The following is a 23,823-nucleotide window of genomic DNA, read 5'->3' as shown; positions in this document are numbered from 1 at the left end:
GTTGGCAATCAAGCCAAAGCGACAAGAAATGCAAGGCCCAATGGGACTTAATGTCCTGCTCAACCTATGAGTGGTCCCACCATGTCACGGCTGCGCAATATTAGTGGACAGGCTGAGGGAAGTTAACACTTGCTCTGTGGACTGAAATAGGTCCTCAGTTTCCAGGACTAGCAATCCACTGCTTTTCAGCACTACATTCATGAAACAATATTAAAAGAAAAAAACATCACAATCCACTGTGGCTAACTTGATGTGAATCAGATACTACTGTGATGGGCTCAACAGACCAATACATAAACAGACAGACATTTTCTCTTTGGTAACATGTGGGCACTAAATGTATCTAATAGTTTGCACAGCCAGTCATGTGTCTGTTCGCCATACTAATAAAAGAACTATGGATTACTCAAGCTGAGAACATTAAAATGTCCGGGTGCTAGACTTAAATTTTGACCATGACCTTGTACATTCTTTTGTAGATGATCTAAAAAATTTAACAACTCATATTGTCCTCAAATCTCACAACCAACAAAGTTATTTTCCTGGACAACAGAGTGACCATGAGATTTTGCACACCAAATTAAGCTAAGCCCCGATGACTGATTGCCATTGTTTCCATAAGAAACAACTAGAACGAGGAATGTTAACTGCTGCAAGAGAGGAATATTGTTATCTCATGTTGCCAGGTAAGATACTACACATTAGCACTGCAGCAAGAGACTAGAGCCGGAGAGTCTGAACAGTGAAATCTGCCAGGTTTCTCTCCAGCAATAGCTGTGGCTGATAAGGAGAACAATAAAAGAGGCAGCAGTGAGTTGCTTTTGTTTTCATTGTCTCTGCTGCATCTGACATTTTTGAAAGTTTTTAGTGGTTCCCATCAGCTTACATCTCTGACAAGGGAACCAAGAGCCGCTGTACAAGTGTTGGAAGAAAGCAGGAATAACAAAGGCAGTGTTGTAGGGAAGGGCATATGCTGGAGCCTCTGTAATGAGAGGAGACCTCTCACGAGAGGAAACATCAGTTGCACACAGGCCCAGTTTAAGGAACACCGTCCAGCTGGCTCATGTGTTCACCGTTGTGTGTATTAGCTGAACTGGGTACCAATGGCAGTGCATGCAAGCAGGGTGGAAGGATTGTTCCATGATTTATTTCTGTGACTGAAAGCTCTATGCAGCACGTGCAGGCAATGTGGGATAAAATCAACCCCCTTCCCTGACTTCACCAAATGTTCGGAGCAGCCTAGGCCTGTAGCCTGCAAAATACATTCAATTATATGACACCAGATGGGACTTTTGAGCTGGCTCGGTGTTAACTTATTTCGACACTCTGATCAGCTCCATAGCTGAGGTGAACAGATAGTATCAAGGCAAGGGGATGGGGGGGGGGTAAGTCTCTTTACCACCCATTTGCTTGTGTTTCAAAGCATTTATCTTGGATCCAGTGGACCTAAGGCGGAAATCATTGTGATACCCTTAGGCAGTTTAGCAAGCTGCCTTTCCTCACCCACCCAGCTGCTTCTCCCCACAGTGCCCAGGCATCAACAGGAGGGTTTGCTTATTGTCTCTTGTGCAGTGTTTTAATTATGACATAAGTTGTCAGCGTCAAATCACATATTTGCAAAGCTTTGCAGCCACAGCTGTCACATTCCAGGCTAGCTTTATGATACTTCATGGGAAACTTAGTCTTCCCTGCTCACAGGCAGCCAGCTCCTCAGCTGTGGATGAGGAGCACTCACTCCATCTGAGCAGCGGAATGGGTTCTAAACCCAGATTTGCACCCCTACCCCCGACCTTTGATCTGGAGGTTGTGATGTGCCAGGCTGGATCTCTGGTGCAAGTTAGAACAGCATGAGGGCTGATCATGGCCCCAAGGGGTCATTCTGGCAGCCAGGGATTTCCAGGATCCAGCCAGAGCCCCTTTTCCCTGGCCACATCAGCAGCCACTAAGTGGGGTTGCACAGAAACTGTGACTGTGGTTCTGTGCCACTCAAACACCCCCTGTAACTGAGGGATCTGCCACTGGCTAGCTACACCATCTTTAGAGCTGCTTTGTGCCACCGGAGAGCTGCCAGTCCTCCCCAACCTAGCAAAGGGCTACAGTCAGTGCCTCAGCAGTGATTATATACAGAACGTTCATTCAAACATAGCCTTCAGGAGATCGGTACACTAGCACATCAAAGAAAAGTGTGTTTCCAAGGTGTTCCTGATACATCATTCAGTAAGAAAATGGTTAAGAGGACTAGATTACCACCTAATATTGAACTGACCAGGAATGGAAGCCAGGGCTTTGGATTCCAGGTCCTGTGAATTTAACAGCAAGACAATATGCCCTCTTAAGCAACATTTTCACATAGTAAAAATACAATCACAAAACCACCCTGCAAATTAAACAAGCTTTCCTTCTTTGACTGCTGGATAAAGATTTCTACACTGGGTATTGACAGCCACTGGAGATATATTGGCCAGCTAATGTGCAACAAACAGACAAAAGGTCATTGATGTATGGGGATGTATTCTGAGCTGCAGATTTCAAACTCGGCGCAGGTGAGAAGAGCAGAGTGGGAAATAGAGTAGAGTGTCTGTAAGTCACCTGTCTGCTCCCACAATCCTGAGCTGGCAGCCCCTACTGTGATTTAGAGCAGCCTATGGGCTGTTCTAAACTACGCTGGCTCCTAGGCATCTCAGCTGGAGTCAGGATATTCAAATCTGGCTCTTAATAAATACCAGAGCATTTCTGAGTAATGGACATGACAAAGTGTTGCCACTCACTTTATGCTTCCGGATCTTGGTGCTGTTCTGTGCCAGAGATTCGTCTGCTGGAATTAGGCAAGCGTAGAGTGCCAGCCCATCCTCTCGCCAGACCTGCTGCAGACCCAGCACCTGAAACGGGGCTTTGAGCCCACCTTTCACTTTCAAGGGAGGTACCTGTAAATTCATTTGAACAGATGCTTTCATGTTACACACAACTGCATGATGGCCTTTTCGGAAAGGGAGTGACAATACCCCTTCATCTGACTTGGCTGCTTTTGAGTGGAGATAGCTTGTATCTAGCTTGACTAAAGGAATAGCTAAGCTTTAGCCAGCAGTAACATTATAAAGGCCAAATTAAATAGGAATAGTAGGTGGTGGTAGGTCATTGGATTTATCTTCCCAGGAAGGACCCCCGTAACCTGAAAACTGTGCACTCAGTCAGCTATGCAAGAGCAAGAGAGACGTGCTGCTTGTATTAGCTCCCTAGCCTAGCAAGAAATGAGAATGGAGAGTCCCTGTCAACACTGTGCTGCAAGCTCTTAGCCCACAGCAGCACTGTACGCTGCCTTTATTAATGATAATGAGATCAATACAATCTCTGCTCAAAATCAATGCCAAGTGATGATGCCATTATAAGGAGCTAGCACAAGGTTCTTTAATAAGCCTACATATTCCCAAGTAACAATCAGTAATAGCCACAAATGCATCAGTCACTTTCCTGTTTTACTTAGACCAAGGCTGTTTTTTAAAAAAAATAGATTATATTTTTTGTTGCAGAGGGAAGTATTCTATTTTTTTAACGTACAGATTTAATCTGAAATGAGAAGGATATAAAGCCAGCCTGATAATGAACACTAGGTATCAAGCATATCAGTTTATTTCCAGAGACAAAGCTCTGGATTCATAAACCCCTTATTGGCCAAGACAAGAGCTGTAAGGCTCATAAAATCCTGAGGAAGTATGATGAATTTCAGCACACGGATTGCAGTGAGAGACCTTGCTATTCATGGTGGAAAGGAGACAAAAAGGAGCCCTGACAGGGATATAAGAACAGCCATACTAGATGAGACCAATGGTCCATCTAGCCCAGTGTCCTGTCTTCTGACAATAGCCAGTGCCAGGTGCTTCAGAGCGAATGAACAGAACAGGGGCAATTATCAAGAGATCTATCCCCTTTCATCCAGCCCCAGCTTCTGGCAGTCAGAGGCTTAGGAACACACAGAACATGGGGTTCCATCCCTGACCATCTTGGCTAATAGTCATTGATGGACCTGTCCTCCTTGAACTTATCTAATTCTTTCTTGAACCCGGTTACACTTTTGGTATTCACAACATCACCTGGCAAAAAGTTCCACAGGTTGACTGTGCATTGCATGAAGAAATACTTCCTTTTGTTTGTTTTAAACCTTCTTCCTATTGATTTCATTGGGTGAAGGGGTAAATAACACTTCCCTATTCACTTTCTCCACAGCAGGCATGATTTTATAGACCTCTAACACATCCCCCCTTATTCATCTCTTTTCCAAGCTGAACAATCCCAGTCTTTTTAATCTCTCCTCATATGGAAGCTGTTCCATACCCTAAATCATTTTTGTTGCCCTTCTTTGTACCTTTTCCAATTCTCATGTATCTTTTTTGAGACGGGGCGACCAGAACTGGATGCAGTATTCCAAGTGCGGGAGTACCATGGATTTATATAGTGGCGTTATGATATTTACTGTCTTTTTGTCTATCCCCTTCCTAATGGTTCCTAACATTCTGGAAAATAGAAAACACCAGGAAAGAGATGGCAGCAAGAGGAGGAAGAGGCAGCAGGAGACCTGAGAGCTTGGGCATGGGGGAGAGGAGGGAGAAGGGAGATGCAATGGGAAAAAGACAGGGAGAGCAGCCACAGAATGGAGTGGCAGCCTGGGCAAGGCCAGATTCCCTGACTTGGATCATGTACCATATGAGATGAAAAAACAGGCAACTTTTGAATTATGAGGCTCTAATTCCATCGCAGGGCTCTGGTGACTACACAAGCCCCTTGCTTTATGTTCCCATGGTTTATGCCATTGCTGGGATCTCTAGATAGATTTATAGACCCTGCTGCTTATTCCATGTGTAACATAAAGCTATTCTTCCAAGTGAGAGAAATGCCTTTAAAAATGCACTTTCAGTACAGGGCTCAGGCACATTTCCAACCCCCTGCGTGGAGCAATTGCATCACTGGGAATAGCACTGCCACTGCCTCCACCAAGGGAATTTCTGTAGCAGTTCGCTACTGGCGATTTTTTAAATGTGGAGTGCCAAGATTTCAGTGTTCCTCTGATTTTCATTTTTGTTCCTGTTACATGCTCTTTGCAAACTCAGGGGCTGATCCAGCTCCCACTGACCTCAAAGGGAGTCTCTCCAATCACTTCAAGTTGAGCTGGATCGGGACATGATTTTACCTTGTTTGGGTCAGCCATTGTCTGTTATGGTAGAGGAAGGAGAAGTATTAAGAGGATGATACATTTTTTTCCCCACCTTGATATTTTTCTGGTAGACAAAATGTGGGGAGCCTGATTCTGTAGCATTTCACACTGTGTAACTCACCAGGGAGAGAAGCCAGGTAACAAGAGCCTGGTAGATGCCGACTGCTGTCAAGACAGTGTCTGGGAAGCGTCCACTGTGCTGACCACATGTGGCTACCTGTCCACAACTGGCGAGCCAAATCGTCATGAGAAGCATCTCACCGTTAACGCTGTCTGCACTTGGCAACGTGTTAATAGCTGGCAAATAAGAAGCTTCCTGTTGAAGGAGAGTGGGAACATTAAACTAATTTGTATTATGAGGCCTGAAACAGAAAACTATATTGATTTAGATCAATACAACTGGCTGAATGCGACCATCGCAGGTGGCGGTAATAAATCTATAGGAACATGCATGTTTACAGCTTCACTTTTACATTTTATCCAAGAGACGACACCTCTAGCAACCTATCACCTCCTAGCTCCATGCTGGGCATTGATTCTATACTGACCTATAGAGATCCCAGCGCCACTTCCTGTAGCATGCTGGGCTTTCCTTAGAGCTCTCTCATCCATGTCCGGAGTAGGCCTAACACTGCTTAGCCTGTGGAAGCTAATGAGATCACAGCCAGAAGTAGTATGACTGGAGTCATTCAGTATTCATCATCAACCTTAAATGTTAATTACTTATCAGGGAAATGCCCTTGAATCAAGACTGATAAGAGTGATAGAGCTTGTATTACTGTCTGCTCTGCCTAACAAATCTCGCTGATCTATCATGTACATTTAAGTGAACTCTCACCTCATCACCTTGATTATAACTGAGCATTGGTATTTTGTCAATTAGGAGAAGAATCCCTCCCCCACCCTTTTATTTTCAAATGCAATTCTCACAATTTTGCATTGGCCATTACCAGTTTTCCGGTAACATGCATTCAGTATGCTCTGAAACACTGATTTCTTGCAACCTAAATAAAACACACAGGTAACTTTTAATCTGTCCTCACTGCAGCGTGTGGTGAACTTTACAGTGCAAGCTGAGCACACAATCGCAATGGAACTGTGTGTTTTCATCCCCAGCTCTCTTGGCTTTGTGTCAGAGCTGGTTATCAATGCCATCGGGCTGAAGCTTCGTGGATACAAGTTTGTTGGCCAAGATGAACAATGTGTTTCCAAGAAAATGGCTCTAATTGGTAAATGATGCTGTTTGTAGATCTTCGCACCTCTTGATAATCTGTACCTTATTCCCTGATAACCAGAAACTTCTGTGCTTTAACTCTGTACCATTTTCTTTTTATTTTAACATCATTTTAATAAAATTATTAAATCAGTTCTTGGAAAGGAGAGTTGGCCTTTTTGCAAATTTCCTTTCAACAAGTCCATATATTGGATTGGCCAAACAGCTCTTGTTGCTCTAATATGAGCAGGTCCTGTTGAGATTTTTAGATGGTTGGATGTTACTGGGCGAGGGGTGGGGAGGCAGAATGGTTCACTGGTAAACAGATCTGAGACCTTTCACCCCTAAGTAGAAGGCTGGACTCCACTCTGGATTGGTAACAAATGAAAGTCTGTTAGGTAAATGCAGTGTATCCAGGGGTATAAAACCATGATCATAGCTGGTACTCTCAGCACAGAGCGAACTCACCTCTCTGTCTTTCTGGGGGTCTCTCCCAGTGACGAGTGAGGCCCTTTAGAGGAGGACCTTGTATAGCTGTATCTTTTATGTGGCTAACCAGGAGCTTTTGGACTCCAGGGCTCTCAATCCAGCATTAAATTCACAGCAACGCTGTGTAAAGATGAGACTAAATGTCAGGTCCTGCTGTGATACAGTCTTCACAGTGTTAAACAGAGTTCATAGCAGTGAGGACTAAATTAGGGTGTACTTCACATTGAAGAGGAGGAAGGTGGCTTCCTGATTAAAGAAATGAAGATGTATCCTTTATTTGTAGGGACTGTGGATGGAATAGGTCTTATTCCATACTGGCTGGAGGATTCATAGAACAGTTGCTTGCAGCCAAGTCTAAATTTATCTTTCTATGTCATCCTCCCCGCAGCCTGGATCATGGGGATTTAACAGGCAATCCCTGATGAGTGGCAAATTACCGATTGCAGAAATTGTCTGCCAAATGATGCATCAGCTGTACATTTGTAAATGTGAACTGATTTCTAGGTACTTTAGCAGCCTTAGCTAATTCCTCTAATGAAGTCTCTATTCTCTCCATGTTAAAATGGCTTCAGCCTTCCATGACCTCTTACAGTACACAGTATTCATGCGCAGAAAAAAGCAAGTGTGCAGAAGGCATTGCCATGTGTCTGTTTTCATAAGCCTGGAAACTGGACAGAGCTGTGCTTTAACCAGCTAGGAAATGCAGTTGTTCCCCTTAGCAATCATGTCCATCTCTCCAATGAAACGCAGGTAACATTCTTTCATGGCTTCCTAATTTCTAGTGGTGGATGAAGACATATCAGAAATGTCAAGTGTTTGTTCTTTCCCATTCTTTGGGGAAAGGAAAAAATGATGGCAATACCATCTGTTAGTCAATTTCAAACTACACATTAAATTGTGGAATAAATCCTGCAATCAGCCAGAGAACTGCTTTATCAGTGCAGAATGGAAGCAATGGATAAGAATGAGAAATTGTCTGAATTTCCTGTATTAAACTGGCAGAACATACTGTAATTAGGATGGCAACATTTAATAATGAAAAGAATCATAAGATTGACATTAATGGTCTGAATGGTCTTTCTGTTAATGCACTTTAGCACTGGACTCATACTTGATAACAGGAGTGGTTTTCTGAATATTAACCATTCTGAGGTTACTGAGCTGAGAAATATACCCGTGTCAGTATGATACAGAGATTTTCTGACCTGAACCATGCTTTAGATTGTTGAAATGGATGAGGTATAAACCTCCAAAGTAGATAACTCTAAAGTACTGCCAAAATAAGACTTCAGGAATTCAAGGATCTGAGAAACAGAAGCTTTATTTGCTGCTATCGTCCCTTTTACACAGCTCTCCAATTTGGTCCAGGCATTGCATATTGTGTTAGGTTGTTTAAATTGAAAGCAGACATTTCCTTGCTAGGAATAGCTTCTTTTCTCTACTATTATTCTCAGGCTCTAGCTTGAAAGAGATCGTCTCTCCTGATTGGGAAGTACGATAAGATTTGGATCAGCCATTCTTCCCTCTGTGAGAGCCCAAGAGGGCTAACGCCTGCCTGTGTCTATACAGATTTATGCAATACAATTATTGCACTGTGAAGGTGCAGGTGGGATCCTACTGTTGCACACAGCCCTGCTCAGCACAGGACCCAGAGCAGGGGGATATGGTTTTATACAAGCTTCATGTTCCCCCAGTTGTGAGGCCTGGAGGGGCTGGGTCAATCCCAGGTGCAATATACAGCAGCCTTCTCAGGGCTGCTATAACCCAAAGCGCTGATACACAAGCTGGGAATAGTTGGAGCATAGCAGTGCTCCATACACATCCCTCTCCCGTTGGCCACTTCCTTGATAACCCCCATGCTGGGGCTCTGAAGGGGTGTGGTGTACAGCGAGCTACACTGTCTCTATTGCACTTGAGGACTCACTCACCCCAGGGGAAACCTCAGCTGCCCAGGCAGGGCAGTTTAGTGGCTACTTTGTGCCACCAAAGCAGTGCAAAGAGACCAAATCAGAGCCAAGGATCTGGCCGAAGCACGCACTGGCACATATACATTGCTTGTGTTGTTGGCTGTATACCTTGGCAACAGGAGTATGGTTACAGGGTACACGGATGTTGTTGGAATAGAGCATACACTTCCTCTGCTATCTGCAGTAAACAAGATGGCTCCATTGCACTAAACAATTGCTCTTGAGGACAGCAACCACATGCAGAGCCTCACTGCAGTGTTACCTGGCCTAACCAGTGATATCCTGTGCTGTCAGAAACCCTCCTTGCTGGATGCTGCTGGTATGTGCCACTGCCCTTGCTGTGCTGTCTTTCTGATGTGTTGCCAGGATCTGGCTCAGCATGGGCTCTCTTGACACCGTTTCTGGAAGCAAGCGTCCTGTTGGCCACTCCTGAGCTACTAGTTATGAGAGACCTCTCACTCGCTGCCAGTATATTTCTAGTCAGACTCTGAGATGTTATGAATGGATCAGAAGGGACTAGTGATCAGGAAACCTCAAAGAACAGCCCTCAAATGTTCTGATGCTCTTCGGAATGATTTCCAAACCACAGGGATACAAAACCAGACTGGAAAGCTCACTGTATTTTCCACTTTCAGCTGCTCTGAGAGTCCTCACTCTGATTGTTCTTCCATACCAGCAGATATGACACAAAAGGGCCTCACTTAGCACATCTTATCTTGAACATCTTTAGGTAAAAATTCCCATTTTCCAGGATCTTGCGCCCAACCAAAATATAACAGGGGCTGATTCTTGTCTCCCTTACATGAGAGTAAATCAGGAGGAACTCCATCAAACTCCATCAAAGTCAATGCCGTCATGTTGGTATAAACCAGTAGAAGTGGGAACAGAAGCAGGCTGTTTGATTTTGTTTGCTTTCTAGAATACAAGATGGAGAGCTCCTTTCCTGAGATGGTTATTTATTCTTCTTATTACATTAGCACTGGAGAGGCTGAGCAGGGATCACAGCGCATTGTGTTGTGTGTTACACAAATGTGAAGCAAAAAGAGAGTCCTTGCCCAACGAGCTTATGATCTTGGTTAGTGACAAGATGCAATAAGTGGCTGAAACAAACAAACAGGTCAAATGACTCTGCCAACCATAAACGCCAGCCTCACTTCCTCCTTCCCTAAGACTGACACAACTTAATGATCTTTATCTCTTTGAAAACAAACAAACAGGTATGGAAGAGATTTCTCTGCCCAACACACATTCTAGTGCGTGAACTCAAGGGCTTTACTCTGGGAGAGGTGATACAGTGATCTGAGCAGAGGACTGGGAACCAGGTACTTGGGTCCTAATCCTGGCTCTAAGCCTGATTCCTTAGGAACACCACTTAACCTCTCTCCCTCCATCTCTCCACCTTTAAAATGGGGATAGCACTCCTGACTTAACTACCTGACAGGAGGATTAAATAGCTAAGGTCTGTAAAGCACTCTGAAGATGGACAGCACAACATTAAGGAAAAACACTAACATTTTGTCTCTTTCCTTCCTTTACACATTCCAGAAACAGAACTATTTCAAAGCCATTATTGGCTGGGCAGCCCAAATAACACCTGGATCCCTTATAGTGCTTTGCATCTGGAGTTCTCAATGCACTATTCAAGCAAGCTCAGTAGCATCACCATTCCTATTTTACAGATAGGGAAACTGAGGAGCACAGGTTGGGGAAATGACATGCCTAAGGTCACCCAGCAGGCCATTGGCAGAGCTGGGAATAAAATCCCCGTGTCCTGAGACCCAGTTGAGTGTCCTATTTACCAGGCCCCATTGCCTCCTGAAGCATATACTATGTTTAAATACTTCTCTTCTTCCATTTCGAACATGGCATCAGGCCAACACTATATGCGACTTGAAATACACCCTCAACCCTGGGTATAGTTTAATATTTGTAGCTTTCACAAGCACATTTTCCTGTTGAGTATATATAGAGAGAGCCTTCCCTTGTTGCTCTGTGAGAGACTCACACAAACAAAGGGGGATAGTGATTGACTATATGATCTACTCACATGGCCCCCATAACTGGATACCTGAGCAGCTCACAATCTTTAATGTCTTTATCCTAGCAACACACCTGTGAGGAAGGGAAGGGCTATCCTCCCCATTGGACAGATGGGGAATTGATGCTTGCTCAAGGTCACTCAGGGAGTCTGTGGAAGAGCAGGGTGAACCTGGCTCTTTAGAGAGGGAAACAAGGAAACTAAAGGGCTGTCAAATGCAAGAAGTAAACACGGGTGAAAAAAAAAAAAGGACATTTTCCCCTTGAACTCTGTAGTCATAGGACCAGCTCCTCTCTTGCAGTAAGGCCATGAAGCAGGGGCACCTGCCTTCGGGAGGATCACCCTCACGCAAAGAGTCTGAGGCTCCCATCCCGCTGCAGAAAGGGGGCATGGTCAAGATCCCCTGCACTGCACCATTTTGACCCCTTGGGCTGTTAGCAGCAATGCTGTAACTTATGCTGAAGTCCCAGCCCTGCACACAGCCATCTCCAGGATTGGGGGAGAGCAAAGGGGAGCTGGCCCATTACCTAGTTACGTAATACTTGTAGTGATGGCAAGTAAAACATTTGCACAGAGGGGACTGATTTTTAAGCTGATGGGGTCCTTGCAAGAAAGGCCAACCTGCTGTGAAGGGCAGGGCATTAAAGATGGAATGAGAGGGTGTGGCCATTGTACACACGGCCCTCCCTGTACCAATCACAGAGGGCTAGCTGGGTAAATGGGCCACCTTTAAAATGATGCTCCTCCAAGACAATATGGGCTCAATCCAGAAAGGTGTGGAACACTGCGGTGTGGTGCCAAGTGCCCTCAACTCCCACTGGTTTCACTGGGACCTGAGAGCACTCAGCACTTTCCCAGATCAAGCCTTCTCTTGTTTTCATCTGCGAGGGCCAATCTGTTGTTGTATTGATTTTTCCAACATGTCTTGTCTTACTTAGGCTGTAAGCTCTTCAGGGCAGGGGATATGATTTATCTCTGCACCTGATCCCCAGAGGTGCTGAGCACCTGTAATTGCCAGTAACTTCTGAGGAAGTTGCAGGTGCTCACCGTGCAGCCTTACACAGCTACATACTTTTTAAAATAATCATAATTGCAGGATTTTTCCACTTTAAAACCTCAACTAGACCATTTGAAATTCCTACAAACAGTGCTGCTGTTGCGTATAGGGCTTCTCTAGTTGACATGAAGATTTGTATTATGGTAGCACCTAGTGGTCCCAATCAAGATCACCACTGTACAAAAATCATAGCCCATACTGCTTCCAGCATCAAAAAAAAGAAGTCACTGGCAAAAGAACTTGGCTCTTTGGACTCCCAGTTCTGTGCTCTAACCACTAGTCCCTCCTGATTCACTATAAGTAGTGGGGTCACTACGCTCAGGCACAAAAACACAGGGGCAGGTTCAGCCTCCCTTTGTCGGCAAGTAGTTCCACAGGTCCCAGTTTGAGCAGAGAATCAGAGATCTGAGTTCTATTCTGATCTCAGTGAAGCAAGAGGTCCTTCTCAGTGGAAGTAAAGGTGATTGATTCTGGCCCATAGGTAACACAGACTTCTGCCAGCTTGTCAAAGAGCAACTGCCTTATGCAGACATAATTTCCTCCTCATCGGCCCCCTTTTAGATGGCAGATAGGGGTTAGCTAATTAACATTTTGCTTTACTGCCTGCTCTTCAAATCTATCTTGACAATTCTGCTAATGTGAATGGAAAAGTATTTAGGGACCTCTACTGGCAGCAAGCTCTGTGTATACAATTCTGGAAATTATATTCATTTCACTTATATTAACCTTTCCCTTAAGCAAAAGCAACAAATGTTTCCATCTGTCAAGATCTGCCATAAGTATATTCAATAATGGACCAAAACTCATTTTAATCACTCCCAAGATGGGCCAAGGAATATCAAGGACTAAATATTTCATATCTTTCTAGCGCCATTTCAAATTCCACTTAGAGAAAATGGGACTGAAAACAACCACAGCCCTGGAAAGACATCAGATTTCACCCACTTTATGCCATGGATGGAAAGTGGTATAGACAAAGCCAGGGGCTCCTGCAAAGGCATTCAACTGGCAAGGCTCAAGATTCAGAGGGCAACCTTCCTCTCCAAACCTGCCACCTGCTGTTCTACCATGGCACAAGGGGGTGGGCTAAGTCCTATGTGTGGAGGCCAATGGAGGATGTGTCTGGAATGGGTGGGAAATGTTATCGCCACATAGATCTGGGTCACCACAAAGCAGCTTGTACCCCAAACGAAGCGGCATGGATGCATATACAAAATACATGTCACTCTCGTTTCAACCTGTTTTCCGTGGGATGGGGACCCCAGAACATGCCCTGGAGGCTGTGCTGCTGCAGCATTGTGTGAACTGGTGCAGACAAAAAGGTCAGTTACAAGAAGAATCTAGGGTGAAGTTCTCTTGTGAACTGGGGACCCCTGCATTCTTTACTGTCTGCCCTTCTCTATGCTAGTGCACCCCTACAGTATTAGCATCAAGGGGCTCTTGCACCAGCACAGGATGGAACTGTGTACTGGTCTGATTATGCAAGCAGGGCTACACACCTTGCAAAAGAAGAATTATGGAAGCCACTTCCCAGGAGTCCAAAAGCCAAAACTAATTTGCATAGACATCTACAACCCAGTTCAGGAGCTGGTGTCAGCATGTATTCGCCCAACGATGCATTGAAACCTGTGCCAGTGAACACTACATCCTCTTCCTAACCTTACCATTTGGTGTCTCATTTGACTTTCCTCTCTTTTTCCTTTCTTGCCTTCCCATCTGCCACGTTCTCTTTGCCCTCCTCTCTGCCTTCTCTCCCCTTCCTACTAGACTTCCTCTCTTCTTTTAGTCCCTCCTCATTGTTCTGCCTTCTGCCCTGCCTTTCCACCTCTGCCCTTCCAATTAAACCCCTTCCCTTCTTTCTCTATTTTCCCCCGTTCCCCATTCTCCTCCATACATATCCCAGGGCTATGGGATGAAACATGGCATCTCTCCAGAAGGGCCAGGCCAATCAGAGCCTAAGAATGAGGATAGTGCAATGGACAAAAACAAGGCTCTGCTCTGCTCTGCTCTCCCAGGCTCCAGCTGGCAAATTTGCTCTTTTCACAGGCCTCACTACCCAGGAGGGAACAGACCTCACTTCTCTCCCAGCGGATCACTGGCTGGCAGGGGCAGAGGACTTTCAAGTGAATGTTCCATTAAGCGTTCTCTCACCAGCACCTTTCCCCACTCAAAGCAGCAGCCAGCTACCCTGCAGCCTTGAACTGATACAGTGATTCTGTTTTTCAGAATACGTCTTTGAATGGGTTCAGGGCTGCAAGCCCCGAAAAAAGACAATCTTCAACTCAAAGCTACAGAAGCAGGGATGGCAGTGAAAAAATTCTACTTGTGCCCCACTTGCCATGCTCCTGTTCAGTCACGCTCGGCTCCCGTTCCCCCTCTCTCCTGATAGCTGCTGCCCTCTGTTTCTCCTCCCTTCCCCTAATAGCTCACTTTGAACCCTGAGGTATAACTAAGAGATGCAGGATGAAATTAATGTAAGCAGGGTGTGAATGAATTCCTCCCTGACATCTAGCTGGGAGGTGGAGAGACTTCAGGAGTAAACTGTATTTACATGAACACACCTGCTCTGCCAAGATATCCAGCAGATAGAACCATGTTGCTCAAAGTGATCAACTTTGGCTGGTGTTGGGTTACAAACTACTTTAGTACTGAATGTAGGAGTAATGAAATGTTGTTATCAATGTTGTTGTCTTGTATGAATAAAAGAGAGCAGAACTGTGCTTGACCTGTCCCAAATGAGGGGGTCACTGTTAATAGAAAGGACCTTGTTAAGCCAGGGGCTCAAATGTCAGACCCCTGTGAAAGTAAGAGGGGTGGGGACAGGTGTCCCAGCCAGGAGGTGTGGACTCTCCCTAAGGGTCCCCGGTCTGGTTTAACCTGTTCCTCCCCACTGTTTAAAGATAGAGCCAAATAGGTTTCATTAGGAGCCATTTAGTTCTGCCCAGCCTGATGAGAACTAAAAATCACTAAGGGATAGTCTACACTGGCAATGTTAAAGTGCTGCTGTGGAGGTGCTTTAACGTGGCTTGTGTAGTTGCAGCAGAGCGCTGGGAGAGCTCTCTCCCAGCAGTCAAAAAAACCCACTTCCACGAGGGGCGTAGCTACCCTCCACGAGGGGTATAGGCACACTCCCAGCACTGGTGCACTGTCTATACTGGTGCTTTACAGTGCTGAAACTTGCTGCGCTCAGGGGGATATTTTTTCACACCCCTTAGCAAGAAAGTTTGCAGCACTGTAAAGTGCCAGTGTAGACAAGCCCTAAGAGACTGATCTACAGAAGTCACAGCAGAGAGGCAGGTGGCAGCAGAAGGTAACTGACGGGCAGCCAGCGAAAGTGGCAAGCAGTCGGGTGGCAGAGTGGCCAGGCAACAAAGAACCATGGCTGGCCAGGTGGCTAGTGGAGAGGAACCGTGGCTGGTGGGGTAGCCAGCCAGATCATGTGCTCAGATGGCAGAGCAAGTAAGGTGCCTTCTTCCCTGGGTGGGAGGTGAACTCACACAGATGCACCTCTGAACCCTGGGTCCTCACTGACCAAGGACAACCACTGTGAGTGGGTTATGGTGAGGGAGCAGAGGGGGACGCAGGAAAGGAACTTTTGGTTGTAGAACTCAAGAACATGAGGCAGAAGTCTCTGCCCCAGGCACACTGGGGTGGGTGTCCTGCTCACAGTTTTATGATTATGAATCCTGCTTGTGGCATTTTCCCTAATTAACGTTGGGTGACTTCCCTCCTTTCATTAAAAGTTTATTTTCTACACTCAGACTCTGTGCTTGTGATTGGGGAAGTACTGCCTCTCAGAGGCGCCCGGGGTGGTGTGTAATTTTCTCAGGTTACTGGGTGGGGGCTTGAGCCAGTTCTGTGTTGTATTGTTGGAAAGGAACCCTTACATATTGAACCCGGCCCTGGTTGCTGCCGGCTCCACCTGGCAGAAGGATTATATTAAGATAAGGAAATTAAGGACTGACAATCAGGCACAGCTTCCTAATGGTAAGAACAAGCTGACCGTGCATAGTGTCCCAAGCAATGGTGCTCTCACCCTTCCTTAAGTCACCTAACAAAGCACTGGAGAAAGTGCTGTAGGGAGCACCCAGAATCGTCAGCTCTGCACATGTAACTGGCTGTTGCTTTGAATGTGGAAAACCAGAGACAGAGGAAGGATAGTGCAGTGAGTCAGGTTGCTTGCTTGGGTCTAGGGAGACCTAAATTCAGTTCCTGCTCCACTTCAGATTTCCTATATGACCTCAGAAAAGTCATTTGGTCTCTCTGCTTCAGTTTCCCATTCATGAAATGGGAATACAGGACTTCTTCACCTCACCTGGGTGTCATGAGGAGGAATTTGTTAAAAATTGTGTGGTGCTCAAATACCATGGCAATGGGGACCATAAATGTATAGTAGATTAATAGCAGTGCTGATATTAGTAACTTCTGCTTAATGGCAACACATTGCTGGGAACCAATCCTGTCCCATTCACAGCAGGATTAATGGGATTTGGATATTGGAAAAGGTATGCCACTTATTAGCAACTTCTTTTTTTGGCCTGTAGGCAGGTTTGCAAGGCTGCAGCAAGGGAAGAAAGTGCTAGAATGTACCTTCTTTGGCTGCAGCCCTGCAAACCTGCCTGCGCACAGGGAGTGCACAGGCGGTAAGGGACTGTAGGCTAGGAGGCAAGGCTGTGGGCTGGGCAGTAGCAGGGAAGGTGGCTGCAGCCCAGCTGTTGGAGATGCATGGCACCTCTCCCTACCCTTTCCGGGCTGTGCCCTGCCAAGCGACTGCATGCACAGAAAGAAGCATTGGAATGTGCCTGAGCCCAGACCCATGGAGAGCACAGGGAGAGGTATGGTGCAGCCTCTGGGGCCTCCAGCATCCCTGCTCACCATAGAAAGCCTCAGCATCCAGGCTGCAGTCCCCCGCTAGAGGTAGGTTTGCAGGCTGCAGCCAAGGAAGGCATACCCCAGTGTTTCCTTTCCCAGATATAGCCTCATAACCCTGCCTTCTGCTTATTAGCAACTGCTGGATAATAGCAACTTTTTGCTGACAACCAAAGGGTTCTAATAAGTGGAATCTACTGTATCTAACATAAGAGAATCCTTCAGGGGATGGACTAGCTGGCTACACTGATCTTTTCGACCTGCAATTTCAGTGATCTCCAGCTAGGTTCAGAGTTAAATTCCCATTGAGATAAATCGAGAAGTTCACAGTTTTCTTAGGACTGATCCAACCCCCAATGAAAACCATGGGACTCTTTCCTTTGGCTTCGATGCACATTAGGTCAGGCCTTAAAGCTCTAATTTCAGGCTGTTTGTTGGCAGACTCAAGACGACAACACTGCACCAGCTCCTACTTGAAAGACTCCATAGAAGGCAGAAGGGTTAGAATCTTAATTTTTTTAATAAATGAAAGCTTATATTCTATAGAAATGGAATGAACTGCTGGCAGTCTGAAAGAAACTCTCCGTCCCATGGGTCCTGGACTGTGACCAGCTAGTGTAATTCATGTATTATATTATGACCTGCACAGCACCCTACTGACAATCAATGGATTTAAGGCTCTTAAGTGCCTAAGTCCCTCTTGACAATGAGATGTAGGCTCCTCAATCAGTTGGGCATTGCAATGCTGAGCACAGCAATGCTTAAATACCTGTAAAAGTCTGGGCCTTAGTGTTTTGAAATGATAATTGAGTGCACTCTGGTTGAGGCGAGTGTCACCTCAGCAGTATTTCTGCAAAACCCGGTCAAATAACACATTAAAACAGACCACTGGTGACTATTTTCAGCTCAGATACCATGGTGATGGGTGCAGTATAAGAACCTTTGACAGGAGTCAGTCGGATAATGAGATGTTAAAGGTCTTCTTGACTTGTTTTAATGTATGGACCGACAGTTTAGCAGTCTTCACACTCCCATAACTCGCATTACTGTATGAACCCGAAGAGGAATACAGCTAACTACACAGCAGTCTTTGCAGCTGGTTATCTTTACAGCCAAAACTTTAAGGCCAGGATTCTCTGTTTTGCCAGTTATGGCTTGCTGAATCTCAAGGGTGCAATCCTGAGCCCTGGCATAGGTTAGAGTAGCCTGTGGACTTCTCTAGATCTTATTGCCCATGGTCCCTAAGGGATTATAAATCAGATGAACACAGCTGGAGCACTGCATAAAAAATAATAATAAGCTGGCAGAAGAGCCAGATACACTGGCACTGCACCAGCTAACAGTTCTCCCACACCGAAGGAATTCTCAGCTGGCCAGATCCAGCTTGTTTCTAGCCTCTTTTTGCTGACAGCACAAGAGAGAATATAGCCTTAAAGTTCTTGCCCAATAGAATTTACTACATCATCTTTAATTAACTTATCTTATTTTTAAGCCATTCTGGAGTTAGGGCAGTAGTAATTAATTTATTTTTTTCATTAAATAAGAGAGATTTTAGTATTGTTTCAGACAATTGGCAAATATTTTATTAGACAAAAGAGAAGTATTCAGGGGCCATCTGGTGGCTGTTTGATGTATCACTGCTACGTATAATCCCAGCATAACCAGGGCAAAGAAATCTGATGGGAATCTGAAGAGTATGCACAGGCCAAGTTCAGCACAGGAAGCAGCTTGGACCATTTTTACATAGATGTGTTTCTGAACATAATCACACTTTAAATTAAAAAACTATGTTAAAATAACATTAAGGGCTAAATTCTGCATTCAGTTACTCCAAAATCACATTGGTGTGAGTTATACATCAACGGTGTAAATGAAAACAGAATTGGGCCACGAGGATCTAATTTAAACCTACAAAGTCTGATTTAGAGACACAGGAACTCAAAAATCGCACTTCAGTAGGAAAATGTTTCAGCTACTATTCCTACAAGCAGTCACATCAGATACAATACAAAAGAATTATTTTGTTCTATTTTTGTTTGTTTACTTTGTGCATTTGACAGTTTTGCATACAGTCAGTTTCACCTAGGTGAAAGGCCCTATGCACCAGTTAAGAGGGGGTGAATTTTATCTTCTTGCCCTGTTTAGTCAGGTAGGGCCTGATCTGGAAAAAAGACTGTACCCAGATGAGTAGCTTACTCACATGAGTAAAGTTACTCATCTGTGAAAATCTTTGAGGGATCAGGCTCTTAGTTCATTTGTCTTTTTTTTTTTTTTTTTTTAAAGGAAAATATCATTCAAGAGCACTGAAGTTGCCAGGCTTCTCAAGGGTAGCTGGTATAGAAAGGGAGGATGGTCCAGAGGTTAGGTTACTAGTTTGGGACTCCGGACACCCAGGTTCAATGACCTGCAGTGTGACCTTGAGCAAACCACTTCATCTCTGTGTCCCAGTCCCCCATCCCAGAGGTGTTGCAAGGACAACCGCATTAAAGAGCATGATGCAGTCAGATACTATGGCAATGGGACCATATAAGTACCTTAGCTAGATTGGTGAAAGATCAGAAACTTCATTTTTGAAAAATTGTCTGATTTCAGGCTGTCTTTCACTCTGTCTTTAACTCAAGTAGTTCAGTAGTTCAAGGCTTTTTGCTTATATTTCGGGCCAAACTCTACTTTTAGTCACACTGTGTAAAGCAAGAGTTACTTTCACTGAATTTGGGCCGTTATAGGTAATGCAATATGTTTAGTCACAAGGGCTACATTCAGCTATGACATTATTGGCAGGTAAGTTCCATGTCAGGTGTCTGATCATGCTCTCACTGACATCCATGACAGCTTTGCCACAGAATCCAATGGAAGCAGGAGTGCAAGTCAGTCAGAAAGAGGTGTGATAGCACGAATGGTACTGATTTGACACTGGGGGTATGTCTACCCTGCATCTGGGAGCAAGCCTCCCAGTCCGGGTCCACATACTTGTGCTAGTGGGACTTTCACTAGCGTGCTAAAAATAGTTGTGTTGCAACGTCTGGCGCAAGCCCCACTAACACAAGTCTGTGGGCTGGGAGATTGGCTCCCAGATGCAGGGTTGACATACCCTAGGAGAGTATGCAAGATAAGTAACCTTAAAAGGCAGGTGCCGCTACTTTATCTTACATGTTCTTTTTAATTGGTTTACCTGCAACCAACATCCCTTCTCCACCACTGCACATAAGTTACACTTGTTTTTGTCCATCTACTGAAACCAAATCTGTGCACTTTATACTATGTTATTGCTTAAACCCCACATGTACCTTACAGAACTGTTTATGTCCCCACTTAGTTGGATGAAATGTTCATGAAAGTCTACTTATGCCTGGCCCAATGGAACAAGGGTAAAATTTTCAAACATGCCTACGTCCTTATGACTTAGGAGCCTAAGTCCCATTTTAAAAGGTGATCTAGGTATTTTGCAGTCTACGTCTCAGTGAAAGTCAATAGGACTCAAACTCCTAACTGTCAAAGTCATTTTTGAAAATTGGACTTAGAGGCAGATTTTTAAAGGTGTTTAGGCACCTAACGATGCAGATAGGTGCCTAGTGAGATTTTCAAAACACCCATTGAAATCAATGAGAATTTGGCACCTAAATGTTTTGAAAATCTCACTAAGCACCTATCTGCATCTTTAGGCGCCTAATTACCTTTGAAAGTCTGGTCCTTACTCTCATAAGTCACTTACGCATTTTTGAAAATGTTATCCCAGATCTAATGATTCTCATTTATGCTATTGCCACCCCGCTGAAAGCAGAAACTGTGAACAGAGTTTGACTGAATTAGGTTAAGCTAAGGTGACAGTGATGAAATTAAGTCTGAATTTCGTCGCTTTCAAGAGTTGAAAAAAGACCTTTTATGTAATTGTCACAGAGTTTATAAAAACTGTGTATTACTCTCTAATAACCTCTGTGAAGGGATTCTGAGCTTCTGTAATTATTATTCAATTCAATTACTGATGTACATTAGGATGGTCAGGAGTCCCATGTTCCAAATCTGAATGTCTATCGCTGCCAAAAAAAGTATGTAGAAAACAAATTTGATAGTGTGCTACCCTGTCAGAGACTCCAGTTTGTTCTTTGAATATATATATATAAATAAAATTGGTCTTAGATATTTTCATTTCCAAATCGCTGAGCAACACAGCTGCCAAATTATAGCTTCTTCAGTTTCAGATGTCAAAACATTCTCAGTTTTTCTGCTTCTGTCTGTGCAAATAAAAAAAGAAAGAAGATAGAAAAAACTGTTCTAATTTGAAGCCCAGAAATACTGCTAACTGTCAAAGTGAATTTCAAATAACCCTAAAAAGGACGGTTATATCTGATGGATTATATTGACATATTTTTTGTTTCTCTTTTTAATTTTAATAATGGATTTTCACGAACAAGAATTGGATAGAAGCTGCCCACAGAGTGCGTTCAGTGTGGGCTGTTGTCTTGTTGGCTCCACCACAGTGCATCGTGAATTTAGTTATAGTTGGGAGACTGGGTAGTTTATGAAATTAGCATTGGATTAGGGAGTCTTTTACCTTTATTACATGGGTTCAAATCTAACAAAGGTTGGTAGTGATCAAAATATATCGCATCCTGACAATTGTTTGGTGCAATATAAGAAATTAGCTGGTGGGACTCAATCTATGTCCAAATGAACAAGTACCCACATCTTAACCAGCACCAACAGGAGCTCCTTAACAGTTTCTGACATGCCACAAACTCAACACGTTTGCAGACTTTACTAGACTACAGATGAGAAACCCTTATAGAAGGTCCCTCTAGAACAAGAATTAAGTCTCTTAGCAGAATGCTATGCGAGAACTCTGCACTGCATTGCTCTTGCTGATTCTCCTCTATAAACACAGAGGACTTCAGCTGGCAGGATTGTCAATCCAACATCTTTCATCAGTGGTAAATCCAATGTTTTAAAAGTGAATATTTAAGATGCAGAAATCCAATAAAGTCACATTTGTTTACAAATTAGCAAACTTGAATGGACCTTCCCCTGTCAAGTGCATTTAGACCACAAGACTTTAGCACTAAGTGAAATGTTTTCTACTGTTGCTAAGCCAAAGTGATTGCTACCCTCGGACCTGGAGCAAATGTAGGGGGAAATCCTACTCCCTACCACCCTCTGTGGGGATGGAGGGCACTGCTAGGAGCAAAATCAGTGCAGTGAGAAATCAGGACTAAATATGTAGATCTTGTGGAAATGAGACATGATCCCCTTCTCTAAGCCTTGTTTTAGGCTTCAGAGAGTTCAAATGGCTTTGTGATCCCTTAAGAACACTGTTGGCAAGATCAAACACTGCAAGGAAAGAAACTAACTAAAATCACAATCCTCCTTTCACACCTGCTGCCTATCCAGATGTGGGTGCAGTACTGAGAGCCAAGACGCTGGGGACAGGAGGCCAAATCGAAGCTAAGAACTTATTTAAAACCATAAAAATAAACTTTTTGTTTTTTAAAAAAGCTACGAGAACTCTGGGTGAAATCCCGGCCCTACTAAAGTTAGTGGCAAAACTCTCATTGACTTCAACGTAGCCAGGATTTCACCCCACATCCCCAGCAGTGGGAGCTCCTTTGGGAAATGCAGAAGGTGTTCTCCACAGGCACGGGTCCGGCGGTGGAAGCAGGTGCGTAAGTAAGAGAGAATAACTCTCAAGATTGCTCTTATGACCAGGCATGGCAGAACCATGAAGCTAGCCCATGAAAACAGAGATGTAACACAACCTTAAAGTATTAGAATGAAAAGGTTTTTTGGACTTTGAGGTCATGGCTAGATTCTCCCAGAATTTTCAAAACGGGGTCAGCAGGAAGCAAAACACTCTAAAAGGAGCATTCCTATGCTGAGCTACTAACCGGGTGAAACAAAACAGGAGTTTTCTCTGCCATGGGCTGCTTTCCAGTGACCGAGTGTTGAGGCTGCAATTGCTCCAGCTGCTCCTGGAGTCTCTGTCTCCTGTGCTTCTCTTTCATCTGCTTTTCCTTTAGGGACAGCTCTCTCGGGCTTTCTTCTGCCCTGCAAAATATAATATAACATACAGATCCTCCTACATTTTATTCTAACTCTGGGGTCTCAGCCCCCTGTTTATACTCACCATACTTAGATATGCACCCAAATCCTTCAGATGATTCCTTGTGGCTCATCAAACATGACACTGTATACTGGAGGCAAGATGTGAACTGGTGCAATGGTTTTAGGGGGCCCTTCTGATACCTGAGGAGGACCCATGTGAAATGATTGGGCAAAACTGTGTAAAAACAACACTAGAAACAGGGAATGGGAACAGGCTCAGACCCAGGTTAAGTGCTGGCAAACTGCTTGGAGGCTGGAATATGCTGGTAAGATGGAAGCAGTCTGCCTAAGCTTGTTCCTGATTTTCCCCCTTTTTCTCTCACCAAAATTCCCTGATGGATCCCTAAAGCCTCTTCTTCCTCTCTTCTCCCACATTTTACAACAGACTTTCCACTGTGCCACATCCTGCTGTGTTCAGGGGGCTGCGGATGTTAACTGCTGTTTCCAAACTTAATATCATGCCTGATCATTTTACAGCACCTCTCCCAAGCTCTAGGTGCTCTCACATCACAATGTCCAACGCAAAAACTGACGATCCCTGTGATCTGTCCCTACCAGCCACTCTAATAATTACCAAATAACCCAGCCTCTAGCCGCCCTCATATCCTCCAGCTTAACACCTCCACAGATGCCTGATATCTTTGTGAAAGACAAGATGGGTGAGGTTATATCTTTTATTGGACCCACTTCTGTTGGTGAGAGGGACAAGCTTTGGAGCTCTTCTTCAGGTTCCTTGTGGCATGCTCAAAAGAAAACAAATCTGGGTTCTGCCAGACCAAACAAAGGCACATGCTCCATTGCTAAGGATCTCTCAGAAAAAACACCCTGCAACCAGCCTCCTGTTAGCTCAAGAGCTTTGGTCATTGGCAATGGTGGCAATTTAATGCT

General features: G+C 44.5%; 1 protein-coding gene across 11 annotated transcripts in view; it reads right to left on the bottom strand.

Moving 5' to 3' along the window:
* Positions 1–23,823, bottom strand: part of DNAAF8 (dynein axonemal assembly factor 8) — a 150,689-nt gene that overhangs the window by 94,417 nt on the left and 32,449 nt on the right. For 10 of the 11 annotated variants that reach the window (XM_075132866.1, XM_075132869.1, XM_075132870.1 and 7 more), the window contains 4 exons: positions 22,719–22,878; positions 5,328–5,522; positions 5,126–5,203; positions 2,769–2,924 (listed from right to left, as the gene is read on the bottom strand). In XM_075132866.1, coding sequence (XP_074988967.1) covers positions 2,769–2,924; positions 5,126–5,203; positions 5,328–5,522; positions 22,719–22,878 — 589 coding nt within the window. The remainder of the gene's footprint in view (positions 1–2,768; positions 2,925–5,125; positions 5,204–5,327; positions 5,523–22,718; positions 22,879–23,823) is intronic. The other variant, XM_075132867.1, reaches the window with a different exon arrangement.

Source organism: Caretta caretta, chromosome 10 (genome assembly GCF_965140235.1).
Source record: "Caretta caretta isolate rCarCar2 chromosome 10, rCarCar1.hap1, whole genome shotgun sequence".
NCBI lineage: Eukaryota > Metazoa > Chordata > Testudines > Cheloniidae > Caretta > Caretta caretta.
This window is presented reverse-complemented; position numbering and strand designations above follow the sequence as displayed.